At 40.6% G+C, this 20,441-nt stretch overlaps 2 protein-coding genes across 3 annotated transcripts; both read right to left on the reverse strand.

The window, feature by feature from the left end:
- Window positions 1-1,742: 1,742 nt before the first annotated feature.
- LOC145467044 (hydroxymethylglutaryl-CoA synthase 1-like) lies at window positions 1,743-9,006 on the reverse strand. The gene is made up of 5 exons (XM_081450564.1): window positions 7,365-9,006; window positions 5,431-5,556; window positions 4,748-5,072; window positions 4,465-4,647; window positions 1,743-3,460 (listed from the first exon to the last, which is right to left on the reverse strand). The coding sequence occupies exons 1-5, from the start codon at window positions 7,810-7,812 to the stop codon at window positions 3,091-3,093; spliced, it is 1,452 nt and encodes a 483-aa protein (XP_081306690.1). The 5' UTR covers window positions 7,813-9,006; the 3' UTR covers window positions 1,743-3,090.
- A 675-nt stretch (window positions 9,007-9,681) lies between these two features.
- Window positions 9,682-20,314, reverse strand: LOC145467043 (histone H2A deubiquitinase MYSM1-like). Of its 2 annotated transcripts, XR_014042009.1 has the most exons (15): window positions 20,214-20,314; window positions 19,945-20,047; window positions 18,463-18,533; window positions 17,512-17,561; window positions 17,371-17,401; window positions 16,705-16,749; window positions 15,934-16,006; window positions 15,489-15,587; window positions 14,908-15,157; window positions 14,184-14,254; window positions 12,820-13,878; window positions 12,046-12,321; window positions 11,511-11,699; window positions 10,766-11,004; window positions 9,682-10,241 (listed from the first exon to the last, which is right to left on the reverse strand). XR_014042009.1 is itself a non-coding variant. In XM_081450563.1 (14 exons), the coding sequence occupies exons 1-14, from the start codon at window positions 20,312-20,314 to the stop codon at window positions 10,822-10,824; spliced, it is 2,601 nt and encodes an 866-aa protein (XP_081306689.1). In that variant the 3' UTR covers window positions 9,682-10,821. The 2 variants fall into 2 exon arrangements, 1 of the variants encoding a protein (XP_081306689.1); XM_081450563.1 differs by having other exon boundaries at window positions 9,682-11,004.
- Window positions 20,315-20,441: the final 127 nt, after the last annotated feature.

Raw genomic sequence — 20,441 nt, forward strand, 5'->3', positions numbered from 1 at the left:
GTCGGGCACCTGTAATCGGACAGTTACATGAGCTAATTATTTTAAGTCCCCTCAGCTAATCGGCCAATCATGCCTCGATCACAGCATTGATTACATTCGCTACAGTAGCCGATTTCAAATGAGTTAAATTGTAAAACTGTCTTAGTTTATCTTCGGTGGCTGTTTTTGTAAAGAGACTCAACAGCCATTTTTCAAGCGAATCGGATTCTAATTCTAATTCTTTCGAATGCGCATCGAGTTGCAGTTTTCAGCGTTTCTCATTTCCAGACCTCGAACTTGCTGACCGTGTTTTTAAATTTAGCATGGCCATGACGTCATTGGGAATGTTTTTCTACCGCCGTCCTAATTAAACCCGCAATTAACTGTAATTAGAGGTGTTGGTGATAATTAACCCAATGCTTGCTTGTTTTTCAAATTTCGGTGACACATACCAGATCAGCACTTATTTTTAGCGCTTTACAATGACCATACAAAAATAATTTGTAAATTGCAAGTAATATAACTACTTTCGACTAAAATAAACAACAGACTGTTCACAACAGTGTCAGCGTTGCTTCGACCATCAAGTCATGGCAAATGTTGCTAGGCGTAAAATCAAACCATCCGTCGCGTGGGATGATAAAGGAACATGCCCTACAGCAGACGGCAATGAAGCTCAATCCAATGGTAACCAAACAAACAAGCTGCTGGACTTACAATGTGACGAGCTAGGAACAGAAAGTGTAGAGACAGACTCGGCGATAACAGAACAGAGTGGGCTCCGCGAGGGTTCATTTTCCCGAGGAGTGGCGCAGAAGCAATGTCAGTGGTTCAGTGACACGCAGGAAGCTCTTGATGCGAGTGTGGCGTCCTCTTTGTCTCTAGACAAGCGCCCAGCTGCTCCTTCGTCCAAGAAGATACGTAAACGAGTCAAGTTGCAGCGGAAGAAATCATCCTGTATGGTCCACAGCGTATTAGACGAAAACCGAGATCCTGATTATTCTTCAAGATATTCGGGATCTTCCACTGCGGTGTGCACAGTTCGTTCAACTGTGGTTTCACTTTGCCTTCCTCCAGGATGTATTCCTTCAGAAGTGATCGCGCAAATGCCTGCGAGGGTCACGTATTCAACACCAAAAGAAAGGAGTTTTGTACCTTTGGACAAAGGATGGGAAGTTGATCCGTGGATCAACAACATCTGCGCTGAAGCGTCCACACTGAAGAATCCAGCTGAACCTGGAATGATCTCTGTTCCTGGTTTGTCGGCCTTAACTGTTGTCCATGATCTGAAGGAAGATATTGCGCTGGAAAACAACCTCCTCGCAAACGCTGTGCTTAAGATGTTTCTGGAGAATCAAAGGGTAGTTTACCGCCGCAATGCGATCTGCGAGGAGCTGGAGATGATCACGGGTTTTGTTAAAATCAACGGGGCTAAATTCAGCCTCTGGCAACTACGAGCGGAACTCCAGAACATTAAGGATTGCAGGTAAACTGTTCCTGCACGCGCTGAAGAGGCTGTCCTTGTTTCCATCTTAGTTTTTTATTCAAAAAGTCTAAATTTCTTTTTCTAAAGAAGTAACTTGCCCAGTTGTTTTTCTTTTTTTACCTTGTATTTTCTAGAATGTTCTTCTTGAGTTCGAAAGTTTTTGCTATGGGAATCAAACTTTTTCTGTAATGAGACAAATAGTGTTATATATATATATCTCGCCTTTCTAGATTGGACAACAGCATTCCTATAGAGACCGCGACTGAAATTTTCACAAGTTTGAACTCATTTTTGGCAATCAGGTTTTTGTAACCAGAAGTGATGTCTTCGATATGTCGGCTCATTTTACCCATAGAAGTAAAAGATCTACATCTAGACTACTACGAGAGATTTGGAGTCATCGAAAAATTTCGAGAAAATTACCAATTGGCAGCATCGTCAGGCCACTGTTTCATTGTCAATCATATCTACTAATTGAAAACGTTCCGTCAGCCTCCAACCCGATCGATCTTAGACAGTACATTACCATTTAATATTTTGTCAAATCAGGTGATAGGAAGCTTCTGATCAAATGGACCTAATGTTCTTTCTATTGTCCTGTCAACGCAGAATTTCAGAAGAAATGCATTTTTTGGTGATAACCCGGGTCTGCTACTTAAATTGTAAATACAATGGAATCCCGATTTTTCGAACCTCCAAGGGAGACGAAAATTGATTCGAAAAACCGGAGAGTTCGAGAAATCGGGGGCCAAACTTACAGTGTTTGACTGAGAAGAGGAAACGACTTCTGGTTCGAGTTATCTGGAAGTTCAAAAATGTGAGGGTTTGAGAAATCGGGATTTCACTGTACTCTTTCATGTGAAAGCACAGAACCAAATGTATTTATTTCATTCCATCTTCTGTAATCAAATTACAAGAGAGAATGTAGAAAACATATTGTACATATTAATATATGGTTTATGTTAAATACGCTGGAAAAAGCAACGAACAGATTTGCCACAATCCAACACCCTTTAACACCTAAACACAGAGTGCAGTTTTATAACCGTACCTCACTGCCTAGTGCCAGGCTTAACTCTGCTACGGGTGAAGGTTGAATGGCTAAATACCCCGGCTAAATTGCGTATAACCTTTAAACATAAAGGATATTATACGTTGGCGTGAAGAATCAAGATAAGAATTTTATTTTCGTGTTGAAAACAATATTTTACGAACAAGCGCAGTGTATTTTCCAGTAAAACACTCGTATCCCTGTACCAAAATGTGCTCGTTATTTACAGTAATTTTTTGGACCATTTTCGTATTTTCGGTATTGGACTGGAAGTGGCTTGCAATTGAGGCTATTGCGGGAAGTCTTTTCAAATGTAAATGACATTAATCTCTTTTTAATATTATTCCCCCGCATAAGCCTCCATTGCAAGCCTGTTCCATTCCAATACCGAGAATTCGAAAATGGCCTATTGTATGGTGTGCCCGGAGCGACAATTGAAATTGTCATTTATATGACAGTCCGCGGGAACAATAGATGTATCTCCACATCATATTGCGGTCAAAGATTGTCCTGACACGAATCAGTATCATTCATTTCTAGTTCCCCAGCATTTTCATCACCCCCTCATAGTTAATTAAACAACCATGCAGCCTTCTTCAACAGCTTGGTTGGGTTTTCGCTTGTATGTTCGGCGATACTTCTCGTCAACATTCGTCAGATAATATGTGCCCGGAAACAGATCTTCCACGGAACAAGCCGGTGAATAATTACTTTTGTTGTGTGTGTTTTCACGCGCGGTAAGAGTTTTCACAAACTCAGCAGGTTCAACTTGGCGGCGGGACGCCAAGCGTTCTGGAATATCCTTTAGTGACGTCACCAGGGCGTGCAGGGGCGAACTGGAATTAATATCGTCAGAAATTCGAAAAGAGAACATGGCCGAAGCGAGTCCAGAACCGTACGAGAACAACATCACTCGTTTACCAGCCAAATCCTCAATAGCCTCGCTGCAAAATAAGTAGCAGCACTCGTGAATAAAAGTAAGAAGGCCATGCAAGTTAATTCTGTCTCGCTTGACGCACTCAATGCTTCCTTCGCTCTAGAGACATTGGAGACTGGACCAAAAAAATTCAATACTGATCACGTATCTCTACAGAGATCCGTGTGGCGTCTCTGATTGGTTGTTGATCAGTTTGGAATTCTTGCGCGCAAAAATTAACCAATCAGAGACACTACACTGATCTCCGTGGCACTTCGTCTTTCGGGTCCAGTTTCTCGAGCGAGGGAAGAATTACAGTGCGAAGAAGAGTTTACAACAAGCATTTTCAACTCAATTTGGTACCAATTTGAAAATCCACGTTGAGACGATTTTGGCCAACACCAGTCAACTGTCTTAACAAGGTTCGTACTCTTTTGAGCTTTTAAAATTCCATGACTTTCCATGAACTTTTCCATGATCTTTCCTGGTTTTCCATGACCTATGTTATGCAGTTGTCATCAAAGTACCGTCTAAACAATCTATTATTATATAAATATTATTCCAAAATGGCCGCCATTTAAGTATTCTTTTGTTTACTTGCAAAATAGCCCTTGTTGCCTCGTTCTTAAACTCGAAATTCAAAAGAATATTTTCCCTTAAAGAGGCAACAAGGGCTCATTTTCAAGAAAACAAAAAAATACCAAAATGGCGGCCATTTTGGAATAAGGCGTATTTTGAGGTATTTTCCCACTTTAAGACACAGAGTGTGTCCTGGTGTTTACTTTTTACCGGAATTAAAACTTGATTTCTGACTTGTCTTTTATTTTGTCAACTTTTGCTCTTTTTGCTCTTTTATTCTCAGAAGTAAATTGCTTTTCCATAACTTTCCATGAACCACACTTTAATTTCATGACTTTCAAGGCTTCGAAACTGAAATCATAAGATTCAATGACTTTCCAAGTTTTCCACAACATGTAGGGGTGGCCCTGCTTAAGCATATAGCAAATTCAGAAATTAATAATTGGCCATTACCTGAACAGTAGAGAAGCCAAACATCCATAAAGTGAAGGGGTGTACATATTGCCAACATCATGTGAGATACACAAAGATGGTGCAGTCTTTTTGTCATACACATTCTGACTGCATTTCATGGACGCTTTTTCAATTTCCTTCCCTTTAGCCTCATCTTGAAAAGTGTCTTCAAGTTTGACATCTCTAAGTGAAACAAAAGAAACAATAAAGGAGTCATTAGCACTTGCCACCGAAAAAAAAAAAAATTAATAGTAAGAATGGTTTATTAGCCATAAAAACTTACCGAAATTTTGCCAGGTCAGCATACTTCTCTCCACCAGAACTATTGCCTTCAGAATCACATAGAAAGTCGTGGAACATTAATCGAGCTAAAGATTTCTGCACAATCCGGCAGAATGGTGTGTGGAATAAAGCGTAGTCTATATCGTCTAATGTGAACAGCGTCTTGCAGTACAGACGCTTTCCTTTCTCTGTGTACCGTGAATAACACTGGTCCAATGCTTGGAAGTAGCAGCGGACTGATAGTTTGCCATCCACCACAGGATATTCAGAAGACATGTTCGGTTTGTAAAAATCGTAAGCATGTTGCATGTGTATAGACCTCATACCTACACAAAAGAAATCAGAGAAGAGAAATGTGTTTCTTTTAGGTGACCGTCTGGTGTTTAATTAGGTTGCTTTGTATTGTTTCCCTTTGGGATAATCAGACCTTTATATACCACTCGTTGTGATTTTTACACCAATGATGTCAACCAGTTCACTAAAGGCTATTTTTTCCTTAGTATAAAAATTGCTGTGTGGGAGGTGGTGTTTTTACGATTGCTTGATGTTAAATACACTATAAAGTGCATTGCCATTACCTGGAAGGTGATGCAGGATTCAAGACTGTGATAATGAACTGAGTGTAGTTAAATTGTATTGAGTAATAAGATCTGAATTTCAAAAATTTCACATGTAGCCTTGTACCTCTTTCCATGACCAGAGGGGCATTTGGCCCGACCAACATTGCCACCGCTCCTGCCCCACCCGTACTGCGCGCACTTCCAGCAGCATATACAGCTATGTCAGCTGCTACAACAATAGCTAGGCGACCTGTGGGTCAACAATGTCAGTTGGTTAGCTTACCACTGCTATTTAAAACAGATGATTTACCAATTAATAATCAATAATATTATATGGCTTGTGTTTGCAGCTGACACAAGATGTGTTCTGATTGGTTAATTCTAGGGCATTATTCTCCTGTAAAACCCACGGGAAAATTACAGGCCTGCATAAATAAAGCAAAAAGCCATAAAATAAACATTTTATTATCCTCCAACATTTGGTCTTTACAGGAAAATCTCAAACCTTGGCCTTGCCATATTGACCTCATTATCGCTCATTCAATGCGGCAAGGTCTCGGTTTGAGATTTTCCAGTAAAGACCTCACTCTCAGTTAATAAGTAGTTAGTAATGCCTCAATCACTTATTTTATAAGTTCTTATTTGGTTAATTTTATTATCAAATCTTTTCTAGCACTAGAGATTTGAAGGAGCCTAGTGTGGAGTTGGTTTGCCCAAAAATACTTCAACTGGGTGAGCACCCCTCCAGTTAGCCTAAATGGGGCCAATTCATGAATGGTTAGCTCTGAAACAATTGTTCGATTAAACTGATATGTTATAAATTATGTAACTCAGACGTTTGACTCAGATTGAGCTCAGATTAGTAAACTTGGCCTGAAAACTGTCAGAAGTATTCCAGCTGTCAGTGTTTGGACGGTTTGATATCATGTTTAGCTTTCACCTCCATCAAGAGAATTCAAATAGACAGGGTCGAGTTTTGGCTAAGGGAATCCAAAATTGAGCTTGCTGGATCTCCTGCCTGATCAACTATTATCTGATTGTAACGTAAATGATTGTAATGAATTACAGAAGGCGAATAAAGGATTATGAAAGATAACACAACTAATTTAAAGAATGTACCGAACATTATTAGCTGACAAGAGCTGTTGATCAAACAAAGCTGAATAAGGCCCAGTTCAAACGTCGAACTTAACATGTGCTGAACCTAATACCAATTTGGGTCGACCCAAATAATTAAGTTTGGCAGTTGATTCAAACATTGAACCTTATTTAGTCGAACTTAATTGCAAAAATAAAAGAGACACTATTGCAAACGAGGGTTATTGCGGACCAAAATGGCAGAAAAATGTGCCAAAAGACAAATTGAAGAAATGGATGAGCTTTCTTTTCTTCCAAGTGCCATCAAGGAGGGTAGAAGAAGTCGAAGGAAGACTCCAGATGCAGTTAGCACAGCTGAACAACAATTTTTGAATTTGGTTTGCCCTCTATTATTGCTTATTCCCAAAGGAACATCACAGTTCCTCGTCCACTTCGTTCCTGTGGTTGGTTTCTTCAAGATTCATTTATTTTGTCATTTTCTCTCAAAACCATGACTCGCAGTACGCCACAAAACTGCCTGCTTTCCAAACCACTATACTCTTATCGTTTTCAAATACAGAACACCACATACAGAAGTGGTTTATGCACATCAAGAAAGTTTACTTCGTGTTCTCGAAAAGATCGAAACAAGCTGTGTGCGCATGACAAAAATAGGGAACGTGCAGAACTCTGGGTAAAAATTAATTAATTTAATGTATTTGTAATGTATGCATTAGGTTCAGTACATGAAAGTTCGACGTTTGAATCAGAGTCGCTCCGTAGTCGCACTGACCGACTGGCCATGTCGAACTTAATTCTCGGGTCGACCCAAATAACATCTGTCGAACTTAATTGATTCAAACGTCGATCTCGTCATGTACTTTATTGGGGCTATTAGGTTCGGCTCATGAAAAGTTCGACGTTTGAACCGGGCCTAAAACCCTCTATATACCGATAGTTCAACATATACGTATAACTCACCATCCCAGGCACTGCTTTCTACCCAAGCAACAGCGTTGAACAGAGCCTGCGTACCGCCATAACAAGCATTTGTTGTGTCGACTCCCTCGATGTTTGTATTTCCACTTTCCTCAAACAATTGCATCAAAACACTTTTCACCGACTTCGATTTGTCAATCAAGGTTTCTGTTCCTACTTCAAGTCTTCCAACGTCGTTAGGATGGATAGAATTCTTTTCCATTAGCTTGTGAACGACCGTGAGTGACAGCGAATTGATGTCCTCTTGATCGCCGCAAAATCCCATGTTTCGCTGTCCCAATCCGATGGTGTATTTTCCTTTGCTAACTCCATCGAATTCCTCCAGTTTCTCCTGATTTACACAGTGATACGGAAAGTACACTTCCATCGCAATAATTCCAACATTTCCCGGCCATTTGTGCTCCGACACGGAGCGAAATCCATCTTGCATTTTATGATCGATCGAAGACTTTGAGCTACTGACAGACACGTGTTGGTTATTATATACCGCTGACACCAAAATAGAACTCACGTATTACTGGTGCCCAGACTGCACCAGATCTATTACATAACCTGACCAAGGTCACCCTTCAGGGGGAGGGGAGAGGAGACACAGGCACGGAGGTCGTGCGTGACGCGAAGTAAACCGCGAGAAAAAAATGGCCGCGTGAAAGAGTGTCTGGAAAACCCGAATAGCAAATAGTCCCGAATAGTGCGAATAGTCTCGAATAGTGCGAATGGTGGCGAACAGTCGCGAAAAGTGGCGAATAGTGACGAATAGTCGTCAAAAGTCACCGCTTTAGGTCTAATATCCGGCGTTAATTAATTATCCAAATATAAAGCAACAGAATTTCAGTGAATTTATTGCCTTTTCTTCTCCGGACTCGGGCCCGGGCTGTCCATCGCCGACAATTAAGAAAACAGAAAACACAAGGATAACCTAATAAAGACGTATTTACGCTTTTGGAGCGGTTAAAACAGAGAGAATTACGTTTAGAAACACCTTTTGTCCTGATAAGCGTCTGTGCTTTTTAGCGGGAAAATCCCATCCTACGTTGCTGCGAGGTTGACTGCGAGATACTGGGTACCCTATTTGCTACGATTTGCCACTACTTTGCCACTATTCGCCACTATATATATTCGAGACTGTGCGCCACTATTCGCACTATTCGAGACTATTCGTACTATTCGCTATTCGGGACTATTCGCTGTTCGCTATTCGAGACTATTCGCTATTCGCTATTCGGGTTTTCCACTCGCAGACACCCCGCGTGAAATCCTGGAGCGAGACGCGCGCCAAGAGTTCGCGGCCACTTTTTTTCTTGTGGCTTTCTTTCGCGTCACACACGACGGACTAAGCGAAAGAGGGACTACTCGTAGTCTACCGAGTGGGGTTGATGGTAGTACAACATGCAATTGTTATTTCTATAGCATGGAGCGTTAGGAGTATTTCTACTCCCCCCTGGATGGAATGCTAGTCCATCGCAGGGCTACCCCCCAACATTAAATTTACCGGTACTCATTTATACACCTGGGTGGAGAGAGGCACTGTGAGAGTGAAGTGTCTTGCAAAAGAACCCAGCACAACACAGTCCTCGGCGGGCCAAAGGTCGAACCCGGACTGCTCGAACCAGAGCGCACCTACCAGGCCACCGCGCACCTACCAGGGCGGCCGCTCACAGGGAGGCGTTCCAATTAAAGAGAGAGACATTTATCCTTACAACAACAAAATAGGCACTTGTGAGATGACGGTATGCTGAAACTACAACTCATAAACAAAATTTTTGTATTATATTTTATTTAGCATATTATATCGTCCATTATTGCGAACGTTAAGTTTACATTCGTGTATTTAGTTTACTTTGTTTATGAGCTTTAAGCGATTTGCACTCTTAAAATCCTGGCCCTGATCTATGAATTAATCATTGAAACCCCGGAGGGTACTCCCATATGCTCGTCGGAAATTTTGGAAAGAACCCATAAGAAGTGCCATAGTGAAGTGCTTGGCTTGATTTTTTTCTTTACCCCTAAGCCGGTACCATTTCTAACACAAGAAATTATCGCCTGGCATATTTTTTCGGCTCAATATCCTGAAAACCGCGAAAACTCCCCCTGTCGACCTTTTGAGGCTGAACACCCTTAACCCTAAGAGGTACGACGAGCACCCCCTGGGCCTTGTTATAGGGGAGTCCAGCCCCTGGGGTATGAACAACAGCGCTAGCCGGCTGTCCGTAAAGAGATATTTGCATCTTTTGGTATGAAGTCTTTTCGCAGCTGTTATTGGGGTCACCAAAAATAACAGCAGTAAGTTTTAATTTACCGGTATTTATCCTTTTACCTTAATAAATACTTTTGTGGAATATAAATATCCGTGGTCTGTTTTTCTGTACACAATAAACATTTACCTAGCTTTGTCATAAAAAGAACTATCAAGAATTCGGGCCTAGTATACAATTTTACAATTTTGTGTTCTGTATGTACACCATCATTGAGGGGTGGCCTTTCTTGGTGTATATAATAAAATAGAAAATGTAGACATAAATTTAAATATTAAAACGCCAAGAGAACTCTTTCTATAAACAGAAAATGTAATGCAAAGTAATGGGCGTGACTATGGACGTGGCTATGAGCGTAACTAGGGGCGTGGCTATGGGCGTAGCTACACTTTGTTATTCTTGTAAGGAATTTTCTCTATGCTCGTTATCTTGGATGGGTGTTTGGAGTTTGATATTTTCAGAGATAGTATTCCTCAACCTATCCAAGAATGTTTCTTTTTTATCATCAGATGTGTTGTTGATTCGGGCCCGTAAAGAATCCAACAGCTTATCCAAGAGGTCGAGGCTTGTGGAGGCCCCAAACCGTCTGTTCAGTTGAACCCGACTGAAAAGAAGAAGAGACGATGGAAGATTTTAAAAACTATTTCCTAAAACCTTCAGGGGAGAGTTGTGAAAAGTCTCAGCTTCGTTCCAGTGCTTTTCCCTTAGAGATTGGGAGGCGCCCTGGGAACGATGATATGAGATCGTGCTCTCTCTCGGCAGAGAGCTTTCTTAGGCCCACTTTCTTTTACCAGAAAGAACATGAAAATTGATCACTATGCACGTTTTCTGCGATATGAGGAGTAGAAAGTCGGTAAACTACTACGGTAAACTACCATTTTCAGGTTTCCTTCAATTTAAAGGTAGTTTTGTATCAGGCCAAAATAACTCAAAATACTGTGACTGAGCTCTTTTAACAGAGTTGGGGCAAAAAACAATAGAACATAGAACAGAAATAATGAGCCTTGCCCTTAAAACAACAGGGGTGGGTGAAACAGGGAATGAATGAAATTACAGGTAAAACCTCCAGGTTAGTTGAGAACACAACACTTGTGAACTGTGGTTTACAGAAGTGACAGCTATACTTACAAGGGATATCTTCTGTAATCATCCGCTATGCTTCTAACTTGTTCCACCGTGTCGTCCTAGTCAGCTTCATCTCCGAACACCTCGTAGTCAAATTGGTACGGCAATCTGTACTGGCCAGCAGACTCCCACTCGTCACTAACTGTCAAGCACCTTATTTGTGATTGGTTGGATACATTACTGTAATTGTACGGACTGACGATGATTCCAATGAATGGCGCGCCACCCTTTCCAAACCATTCCTGTAGAAAATTAATAAAAGCAAGATGATCCACTGATTTAAACAAAGAGGGGGGATGTTTGCTGACGCATTTGTACTACTTAGTAAGCTCTTCCCCTTACCAACGAACACTCTTCGCCCCATTTTTGGTATACATTAATGTAAACAAGTACAACCTTCCCCCATCTCCAATTCCGATATTGTGCTTTTTCTTTGTAAAACTACAGAAACTGCAGATTTGTGCCCATTGTGGTGACCGAACTCATAGTTTGACTTGGCGCGAGTAGCAGAAACTCAAAGTGTTACACACCTCCCATTCTTGCATGAAAGAAATAACTTCGTCCTACAAAAGACTATATATAGACGAAAATGTAATTCAATACTCCTATAATTTTCATCCGTTTTGTTTCCCCGAGAACTCCGAAAATATTCCAGCTAAAACTCAACAAACTAGGGACCTGAAAGTAACGCACTTGATCACTTTTACGCACAAGGAATTTACCATAAGTCTTAATTCTAAAACCATACCTGGAATTTGGCTTGGGTCTCGATATCACGCACAGAGGGAATGGGAGCGAATGTTGGATGCGAGTGGTACCAGCCCACAACGGCCAGTCCTCGCAGAGCCAATTCCTCAGAGGCCTGGGTCTGGGATACAGGATCCATTTCACATTGTAGTCCTGTGCTTAAACTCCGACATGGTATGGCCTTGGAAACCTGATGAAACAACAAGGGAAAGCCAGGAACGATTAACGAATCTATCAGCCGTGCACACAAGAAACAACCAATCACTGAGCTACATGATCAGTATGGAATTTTTCGGGTCCAGTCTCACGCGATCTCGAGTGGGGGAAGAATTAAGCGCGCAGTGATCACAACAACAACAGCGAAGAAAACATTATGGGACAAGTTTATTTCAAAGTTTGTTTCTCTACCTCTAAATAGAAGCCATGCTTCATCTAATTTGCTTCGCACCAAACATTCAAACTTGAAAGAAAAAAATCGCTGAAACATTACCAGCCGAACAGAATTTATATAAGTACATTGCAAGGCTATTTATTACCTTCAATTTCCTCGAATCATGCGAATAAGTGCCTCCTAAAAGACCAATCACCTCGGTAGTTGACATATGCGCGTGCGTGTCCATGACCACCAAGGTTTCTGATTGGATAAGAACATCAAAAGGCACAGCACTACGAGTTGGGAACTTGCGGCACGGAACAAGAAGGAACGGGTCGTAAGAGGGCTTGTTTCGCGAGGGCCTTTTCCTGGGTACTGACGGAGAGCCCTTTTCATTATGGACCTCTTCATGTTGAACTTGCTCATTTGGTGACAAATGCTGAAATACAAATAGTATGGCCTAATGGAGGCTTTTCAATTGGCATTTAACATTTTTTTTTTCTTTTGATCTTCTGCTAAACAAAATTCCCCTCACCCCTTTCCGGCTAACTTATGACCCAATGCATGAAGTTAAAGATATCACATTTTTAACCTTCCATTAGCAGACACATCTCTCGATGAAAATGTTTTCTGGAGGCAAGGTTACGAGTAATCCGCGATCAGGGCAAACTAAGAACCTCTGATCAGTTTATATTGGTTGGGGGAGGGGTCTTCCGCCGTTCTAACAATGTAAGACGTCCACAACAAGGAACCAACAGAACTGACAATAACAAGGTACGACTCACTTTCGATTGGTTTTCGTCATAAGTTCTGTCATAAAAGATCACATACAATTAGCGTTTACTTGCATGTTCACTTTCGCACAACTCTAACGTATTTTTGTACCAAGACTCGCTTTGAAACCGAGGCAAAATGTAAGCCGGAAAATCCCTGTTACCTGTATTGTCATCCCTTCCGCTTTGCTAGAGTCCACCCAGTCTCCGTCCATATTTCTCTGTCGCTTCTTCCTAGGCCTTAGCGAATTTACCCAGGATTCCATGTGGAAGGGTTCCTTTACATTGGTGACCTCGCCTTGTTCTCTAACGCGGGGAACCGGTCTTTCAAGACATCCTTCGTTTATAGCTCCAATGTCCTCTAGGAAAGCATGTACTCTTCCGATAGAGTTCACGTCACCGCAGTTTCGAAGACCGCTTCGCACGGCCGTTTTGAAAAGAAAATTTGGTTTAGTTTTCTCCCACATGTCCAGAATATAGTTGCGAATTTTCATGTATCTTTCCGGAGTCTTGAGAGCGCGCCCCATAAAAAACTCCATATTATGTTCTTTTTCTACGTCTTGAATAATATTTCTGTCGATAACAATTGAAGTGTCGAAGCCTACGTTTGCCCCAGGGTGCTCGCGATCCGAGGACTCAATGAATTCAGAGCTGGTACCTTCACCACACGTCACTGGCGCCCAGTCCTTGTCATTGGGCAACGGTTGCTGTGGACGGGAAGCGATGACATCGAGTGGAACATTGTCAACATTGGAAAAATTATCGGTAGACTTTTCACCTGACGTAAGCTCACAAGATTGTTCAGCCGTATCTTCGTTTAAGGACCGAGTGTTTTCCAGAACCAAACTTTTATCGCTGATGTCATCAGCAAAAGGTTTACCCTCAAGAGACAAACGCTGTGCATAGTCTTGTGTCAAATGGCAATCATCTTCTAACAAAAAACCTAAGTTATCTGTGTGACCCACATTACTTTTTATCTCTTTGTCAAGTATACTTTCCTCATCAGGATTAGTGGTCCTCTCACACCGCAAACATGAGGAAGGCAGCTCTGGAATATCATATTCTTTCGATGGTATTTTTACCTCAATCAATGGACCCTTGACATCGAGGATATTAGAGGCACTACCTTCTGGCTCTGGTGGACTTGTCGACGCATCCATTAGCACTTCATTGACATGATTCTTTTCTAACCTGGTGAAATCGCCTTCGTCAACCAATGAATCCTGAAAATAACAAACGAGAAGAATTCCATAATACTTCACAATTAAATTGTAAAAACCAAGAACAAACACAGGCCACATCAATGATAACCCGTCTTGGTCAGGCCCTGCCTCCCTCTTGTAAAAAATATGAACTTTCGTTTGTTTCGTCTACCAAAAGCCGAGCTATGATTCAAACTTTAAGCCAGTATATGCAGATCTAACTTCTAAATTTGTGATCAAACCAGACTGCGTTTTTTTTTTGTCAAAAGAAAAAAAAACTTGTGAGCGCAAAGCTTAAAAATAACTGAAAGCTCAACTTTTTTCACCTGCTGATTTTCCACTGCTGCAGCTCGAACGAGCGCTGAATAAACCGCATCGGGGCAAGACGTAGTCTGACCTGCAACGAAAATGAGAATATATTAGCACTCGATGTAGATACTGTTCCAACATGAAGCCCTATTGCAGGCTCATTTACCAGCTGCTGTTCGGAAAATTGAGAACACGCTCCTCCCTCCGAACTCAATCACTCGCTTTTCTCGAGGAAGACCCTCGGAAACCGAACCCGACAGAGCAGCAGAAATCCCGGCTAGCGCTATTGTCAACGCCGAAAAACTAAAAGAATCAACAAACAAACCAAGCTTTGGCAAACCAGTAATAAAAACAGTCACTCACTCCCGCTTACTTGCTTACTCCTGTTTTGTTGTGCTTTGTATGAAGTTGCATGTTGCCTAGTTCCCAGGCCTCGATATTTCAGCGCGGCTAATCAGTCTTGGGTGGCATGATCCAGGCAAAAGAGTGAAAATTGCCCTGGCCGTTTGTCTTGGTTACGTCACCAAAATGAATTGACCGCGACGGTCTGGGACAACGCCGTACAGGAACTGGTTAAGGTTGCGTGTTTTAATTTTTGGCGCCGAATTCTCATTGGTCAAATTATGCGTTGCCTGGTAAGTGTTTGAGTTGTTTCTTGTGTTTGGCTGGATGTAATGACTTGGTTAATTATTAAAATGACCGCTCTCTAATGAGTAACAAAAACGTTTTTATTATATGTACCTGGAATTAAACAAGGGTTAACCTCATCGCTGTCCGATCCATCAATGTCTACTTCAACATCTTCGTCCGATTCATTCTGCGGTCTGTCTTTATCTACAATTGACGACACAAATGTATTTTGAAGGACCTTTTCATCCTCTAAAACACTATCTTCATTTACCACATCCTCTACATCAGCAAGGACAAGTCTGTCCTTGGACTGTTCTTCTGTACTTCCTTGTATTGCTTGGGACTCTGCGAGAACTTTGTTCTGTGGAATATGGGTAAAATACAGAATACTTTGAAACCTGTAAAAATACGAGTCGTAGATATATTACTGACAGTATTTTGTTGTGATTTTTGTAGCCGGTGCGTCTTTAAACCCTCCGTCCCCTGCTAGTGAGACGTTGGGGACTGGACCAGACAAATTCCACGCTGATGACGAATGACTCTACAGAGATGCGCGCGATCTGATTGGTTGTTACTTGGGCGCGAAAATTCGAAACCGAGCAAGAACCAATCACAAACGATGTAGAGCTACATGTTCTCTGGCATTTCTTCATAAGAAGTATCGAAGTCTGGTAGCTGATGTTGTTTTTTACCTTTTGTCTGAAATACTGCTTGGCATAGTTTTTCACTTGGAGTGCTGTTCGAGTATCAATCATATTTGCTATCTTGGTCCAACTACGTCCATACAGCCTCTGAAATTTAAACAATTTAGAAATTTAAAACCTTAACTGCAAGACTTAGACCCGGCAGTCATGTTCAACGCTATACCAAGAGGATCAAGACAGGATTCCATACTTTTTTCACTCTTTGGAGGTCTAATGAGAGCTAAATTGGACGATGGAAATGTTTTCTGTTGTTTTCTCCTCTTGGTCAAGCCCATACCAGAAAATTGACTGTTGTTGATAACGCCATAAGCAAGAGAAACAGACAAATACGGGTATATTTAAAATTCTGTCTGTAAAAATTAACTAACTGGCCCGATATACTAAAGGAAGGCTTGACCCTACTTACCAAAATCGCAGATCACTAGAAACTTACCAGCCCCTGTTCAAAACGTTCCTGTTCATCAACTGTCCAGGGTTTCCTGTGAGTCACAGACGGCTGCTGATCCCTGTACACACAAGCAATATAAGAGCTCAGTTGAAAACCCATTATTAGTAATTCTGGATTCTCTTGGAATTCAGTTACCACAGTACTGTTCCTCAACACAGGAAATGGACACAGGTTTGAAGTGCTGTTAGCACATTCAAATTTGCCACAACATGCTGTTTGACAGATTTAAATGCTACCTGCTTAGCGCAGTGGGTAGAGTACCAGACTGTGCAGGAGGTTGAGGGTTTGAGCCCCAGACCAGACCAACACAGGGTCTTAAAATAACTGAGGAGATTTTGCTACCTTTGTAATTACATCTACAAATCGTTAGACATTCAAGTCTTCTCAGATAAGGACTATAAACCGTACGCCCAGTCGTCTACCTCTTCAGTGTTACATGGTTAGCAGGGGACATTAAAGAACCCACACACTTATAGCAAAGAGTAGGGCACAGAGCTCCCCATTTTGTGGTTTGGCCTTGTTTCATGGGTTGGTGCTTCATATAGGGTTAACCTCATTGCATCATTCCACCTTGGGCAGAATTATCCAAGAAAAATTACTACGCCTATGTCTGTCTGTGTCTAAACCAATTTACTTGTGATAATTGTGTGGCTGGACTTTTGTGCAAAGTTATTAATTAAATAAAACTATTAAACAAGAATAACATCAAATAAGCACTCTGGCTCTTTTAAGTTACAGTATATAATAATATCTTACTTTTTAGCTTTTGCAGCGCTCTTTTTAACACTTGCATTTGACATTCTTGTGGAAAAAGATAATGACAACCATAATGATTAAAACTGCATGTCTCGAGGAACAAAAAAGGAGAACATCATAGGGTAAGGCAGAGAGGGTAAGGCAGAGAGTAGGATACAGTTACTATATCATTGTCATTAGTTGCTGGGAGTTCAAACAGTCGTCATACAAATTATACAAAACTACCAGTGGCTGCATTTAGCCCCTATCGAAATTCTTTGTGGGCATGTGTAGTTAAAAGCATGATAATTAACAATTAGACCCGCAGCCCTTGCGGGCTATGGGTCAATAGCTCATGAGGGGAGGCTGAATGGGCTATTGACCTGTGGCCCTTGAGAGCGAAGGGTCTAATTGTTTTAGTATCACCCAACTAGTCGGACAGAAAAGGCAATAATAAAGTTAGCAAATGCAAGTTAAAGAATTAATGTTTATTTGGAAATAAAACGAAAGAAAGCGTCACGCTCGATTGCGCCAATTTCGCTACTCGAGGACTATTACCAATAGTCCTCTGGTAGCGTAGCCAATCAAAATGCAGGATTTGCATTAGTCCACTAGTTGGGTGATACTAATAAAAGAATATCAGGTAAAACGTTGTTACTGACATTATCTTAGTGAGTCATTCAATACCTTCCAACATGAGATTGTTTCTTCTTGTCCCCTGAAAAGAAAAATAACAAAAATTTTTGCATTTACAGGGAAGGTGAACAAGCAGCTCAAAATTTTTACAAAAAAGTCACAAAGCACGAAGCACAAATTTTAATATCTTACCCGCTGGTGAGTGCTCCAGTTTGACTGATACTGACCTATAGGCATACATTCTAAGTGAGAGTTAAGGAGGCAAAGCTGTAGGAATAATTTCTGACAAAAAAAATCACATACACGTACACACAAGAGAAAATTAACAAGCAGACATCCCTGGCTTTACTCTTAAGGTACTAAAAGGTTCCAGAGTTACCAATGAAACCTAAAAAAAATTAAACCTGGGAGATTGACAATTTTGCTTGCTTGACCCTAAGGAAATGTTGTTAAAACTAGAGCTCCACTCGTTCAACTACAAAAAAGAAAACCTAAAAAATTTCAACATTTCCCCAGAAAATCCCAAAAATTGGCAAAAGTGAGTTAGAGTGAAAAATGTACTGAGATTTGAAGACCCAAATGGAAGACTGTGAGATTCAGTCTGTACCTGGCTGATGTCTACATAATCTGGTAGAGTTGGCACAGATGTGATGCTGATGATGTCACAATTGAATCAATTACAGAAGGAAATGAGACTTTGTTTAGTAGTCCTTCTATTGAGCCAGGTACAGGATTCAAACTGTTTTGATCAGTGTTCAAAGTACAGAAAAAACATACATAAAGCAACACGTAGCTGCCAAACACAATTCCAGGATACAGGGTTTTCATTAATGTTTTCAGCAGGGGGGGTGGGGGGGGGGAGAAACTGCTTTTCACAGGCGGGCAAACCATTTTGAACTGAATTTCCTTATACACCTGTAAGATAAAGTTTCCTTCAGATGCTCAAACCAGGCAGGCAAAATCTTCCTCACAGCTGGTCAATTTGCCCGGTGCCTGGCCCTTAATGACACCCCTGAGGATGAGTAAATTTTTTGCCACTGGACAATATTGGAGGTTGTTTAATCCTTTGGTTTGTTTGTTTTTTTGGCTGCATTATGGAATAAGCACTGCATGGTAAAATTAAGTGAGGGATGTAAAGGATACTGTTCTTCTAAAATCATCTTTTCAATGGTTGACCTGCTTTTGTCATCAGTGTAAGGATCCAAGGACCAAACCTGTTGAATCAAAATTCTTGAATGTAAGTCAAATCTTCTTACTAATCACTAAAGATTTCTTACAGAGCCTACTGGGAGAATGTGTAATGTGATCACCTAGTTAATTCCCCTTATCTGTTTGTGTGGTTACCTATTAATAGATTTTATAACACTCTGGTAAAAAAAAAAAAAAAAAAAAAAAAAAAACATCTGCAGGATCTCTAGTAATTTTTTTTTGCAATCTTCTAAGCCCTACCAAGGACACCAAAAAAGGTGTTTTAAGGATCTACAGCATAATATGATCTTTGACAGATCTTAACAAACCCTTGATATGATGAGGATCTCATGAAGATCTAATCAAAAATCATTGCAAAGACCTTTGCATGGATCATTCAAGATCCTCAAGGATTCCATGAGGATTTTACCAGGATCTTGTAGGGTCCTCAAGGATCCAACAAGGCTTCATTGCAAAAACTTGAGGACCTTCAGGATTATACATGAAGATTCTCAAAAATCTTTGTGAAGAACTTTGAGTATCTTCTTGTACCTGGGATAAAGGTATTAGAGAAGTCTTGGGACATAAAGGATCATACTCCGAGGAGTCATCATATTGTACATCAGAAGTCATCATTATTGTACATTGTATATGTAGAGTTAATGTTACAAAACAAAAGACAACTGATATCTGCTAGATCTATATCTACACAGTAATATGCAAAGGGAGTTACTCATTGCCATGGATGTCAAGGAAAAACAAATAGAAAATAAATATGCCTAAATCACTGTTTATTAGGATAAAACAAAGGGAACGAAACTGGCACTAAATTCTATCATATTCAATTAAAGAAGACTCAATTGTACTTCATGACTGCAGAAGTGACAAAAGAACTCAAGAAGTAGAGAAAAACACAGAGTAGCTGCTACTGGTAGTTGTCCTTTTCTCCATAATTTTTGAGCTTTCATCACTTCCTTTGATAATCAAAATAGGCTAGTTGTACCCTGGTACCAGAGGTTTCTCTTGATTTTTCTCTTTTCTTGAAACATGAGAGAGCCGCAAGAGTCAGCCGTGAAGCGGTGAACACGAGTCGCGAATGCGGAGAAAAATTAAGAAAAACATTTGGAACTAGGGTAGGATAGTTAAAGATTTTTTTTCTTTTGTTAAACAGCAAAAGTGCATGCACGTTAACACTCACTCACTATATATATATGTCGGGGATAAAGCTTTTTTTTTTTAAAAAAAAAAGGCAAAAACCAAGTAAATTTATTAGACGTTTTCTAAAATTCTGTGATCATAAATTATTACAGAATTCACAGAAGCTTTCGGGTTATTCATTTTATAGAGTCTAGACAGAACGGAAAGACTAATATAAATTCGTTGTTTACAGATCACTGCCACACAAGAAAAGCTTACTAAAAGCACAGCTGATCTCACCGAGTTTGTATCCAAAAGCCACGAATTGGGATCACAATACTCAGACGAAAATGGGAGACTGGAAGAATTCAAAAAACTCTGGTTGCCAATGTCTTTATCATACCTGAAAGAAATAAGATTGATCAAAAAAATATACATACATGTACCATTTCATAACTTTAAAATCCAGCTCGATGTAAGTTTAAGTCTAAGTTTTATTACATTTAACCTTAAGGTCAAGCTTTTAAAAAATAAAGTTATTGCAAATGAAACCTAATACATTGCCGTACCATTTGTCCTTTTGATCGTCATCGCCCAAGCCTCGTAAATTGGTTGTTTGTTCGCCATCGGAAACGTCTTCGACATCAACTTCTTCATCTGATTCCGCCATGTTGGATTTTAAGTCCAATAGAGACTGGAACGAGACGTTTTAAAAGAGAGACCTGTCCAGGGGAGGGTGGGTTTATAGAGGAAATTTTGTTTTCTCTCTGACAAAAAGAGCAAGTCTTTTCTTAATT

This window comes from Orbicella franksi, chromosome 14 (genome assembly GCF_964199315.1).
Source record: "Orbicella franksi chromosome 14, jaOrbFran1.1, whole genome shotgun sequence".
NCBI classification, from domain to species: Eukaryota; Metazoa; Cnidaria; class Anthozoa; order Scleractinia; family Merulinidae; genus Orbicella; species Orbicella franksi.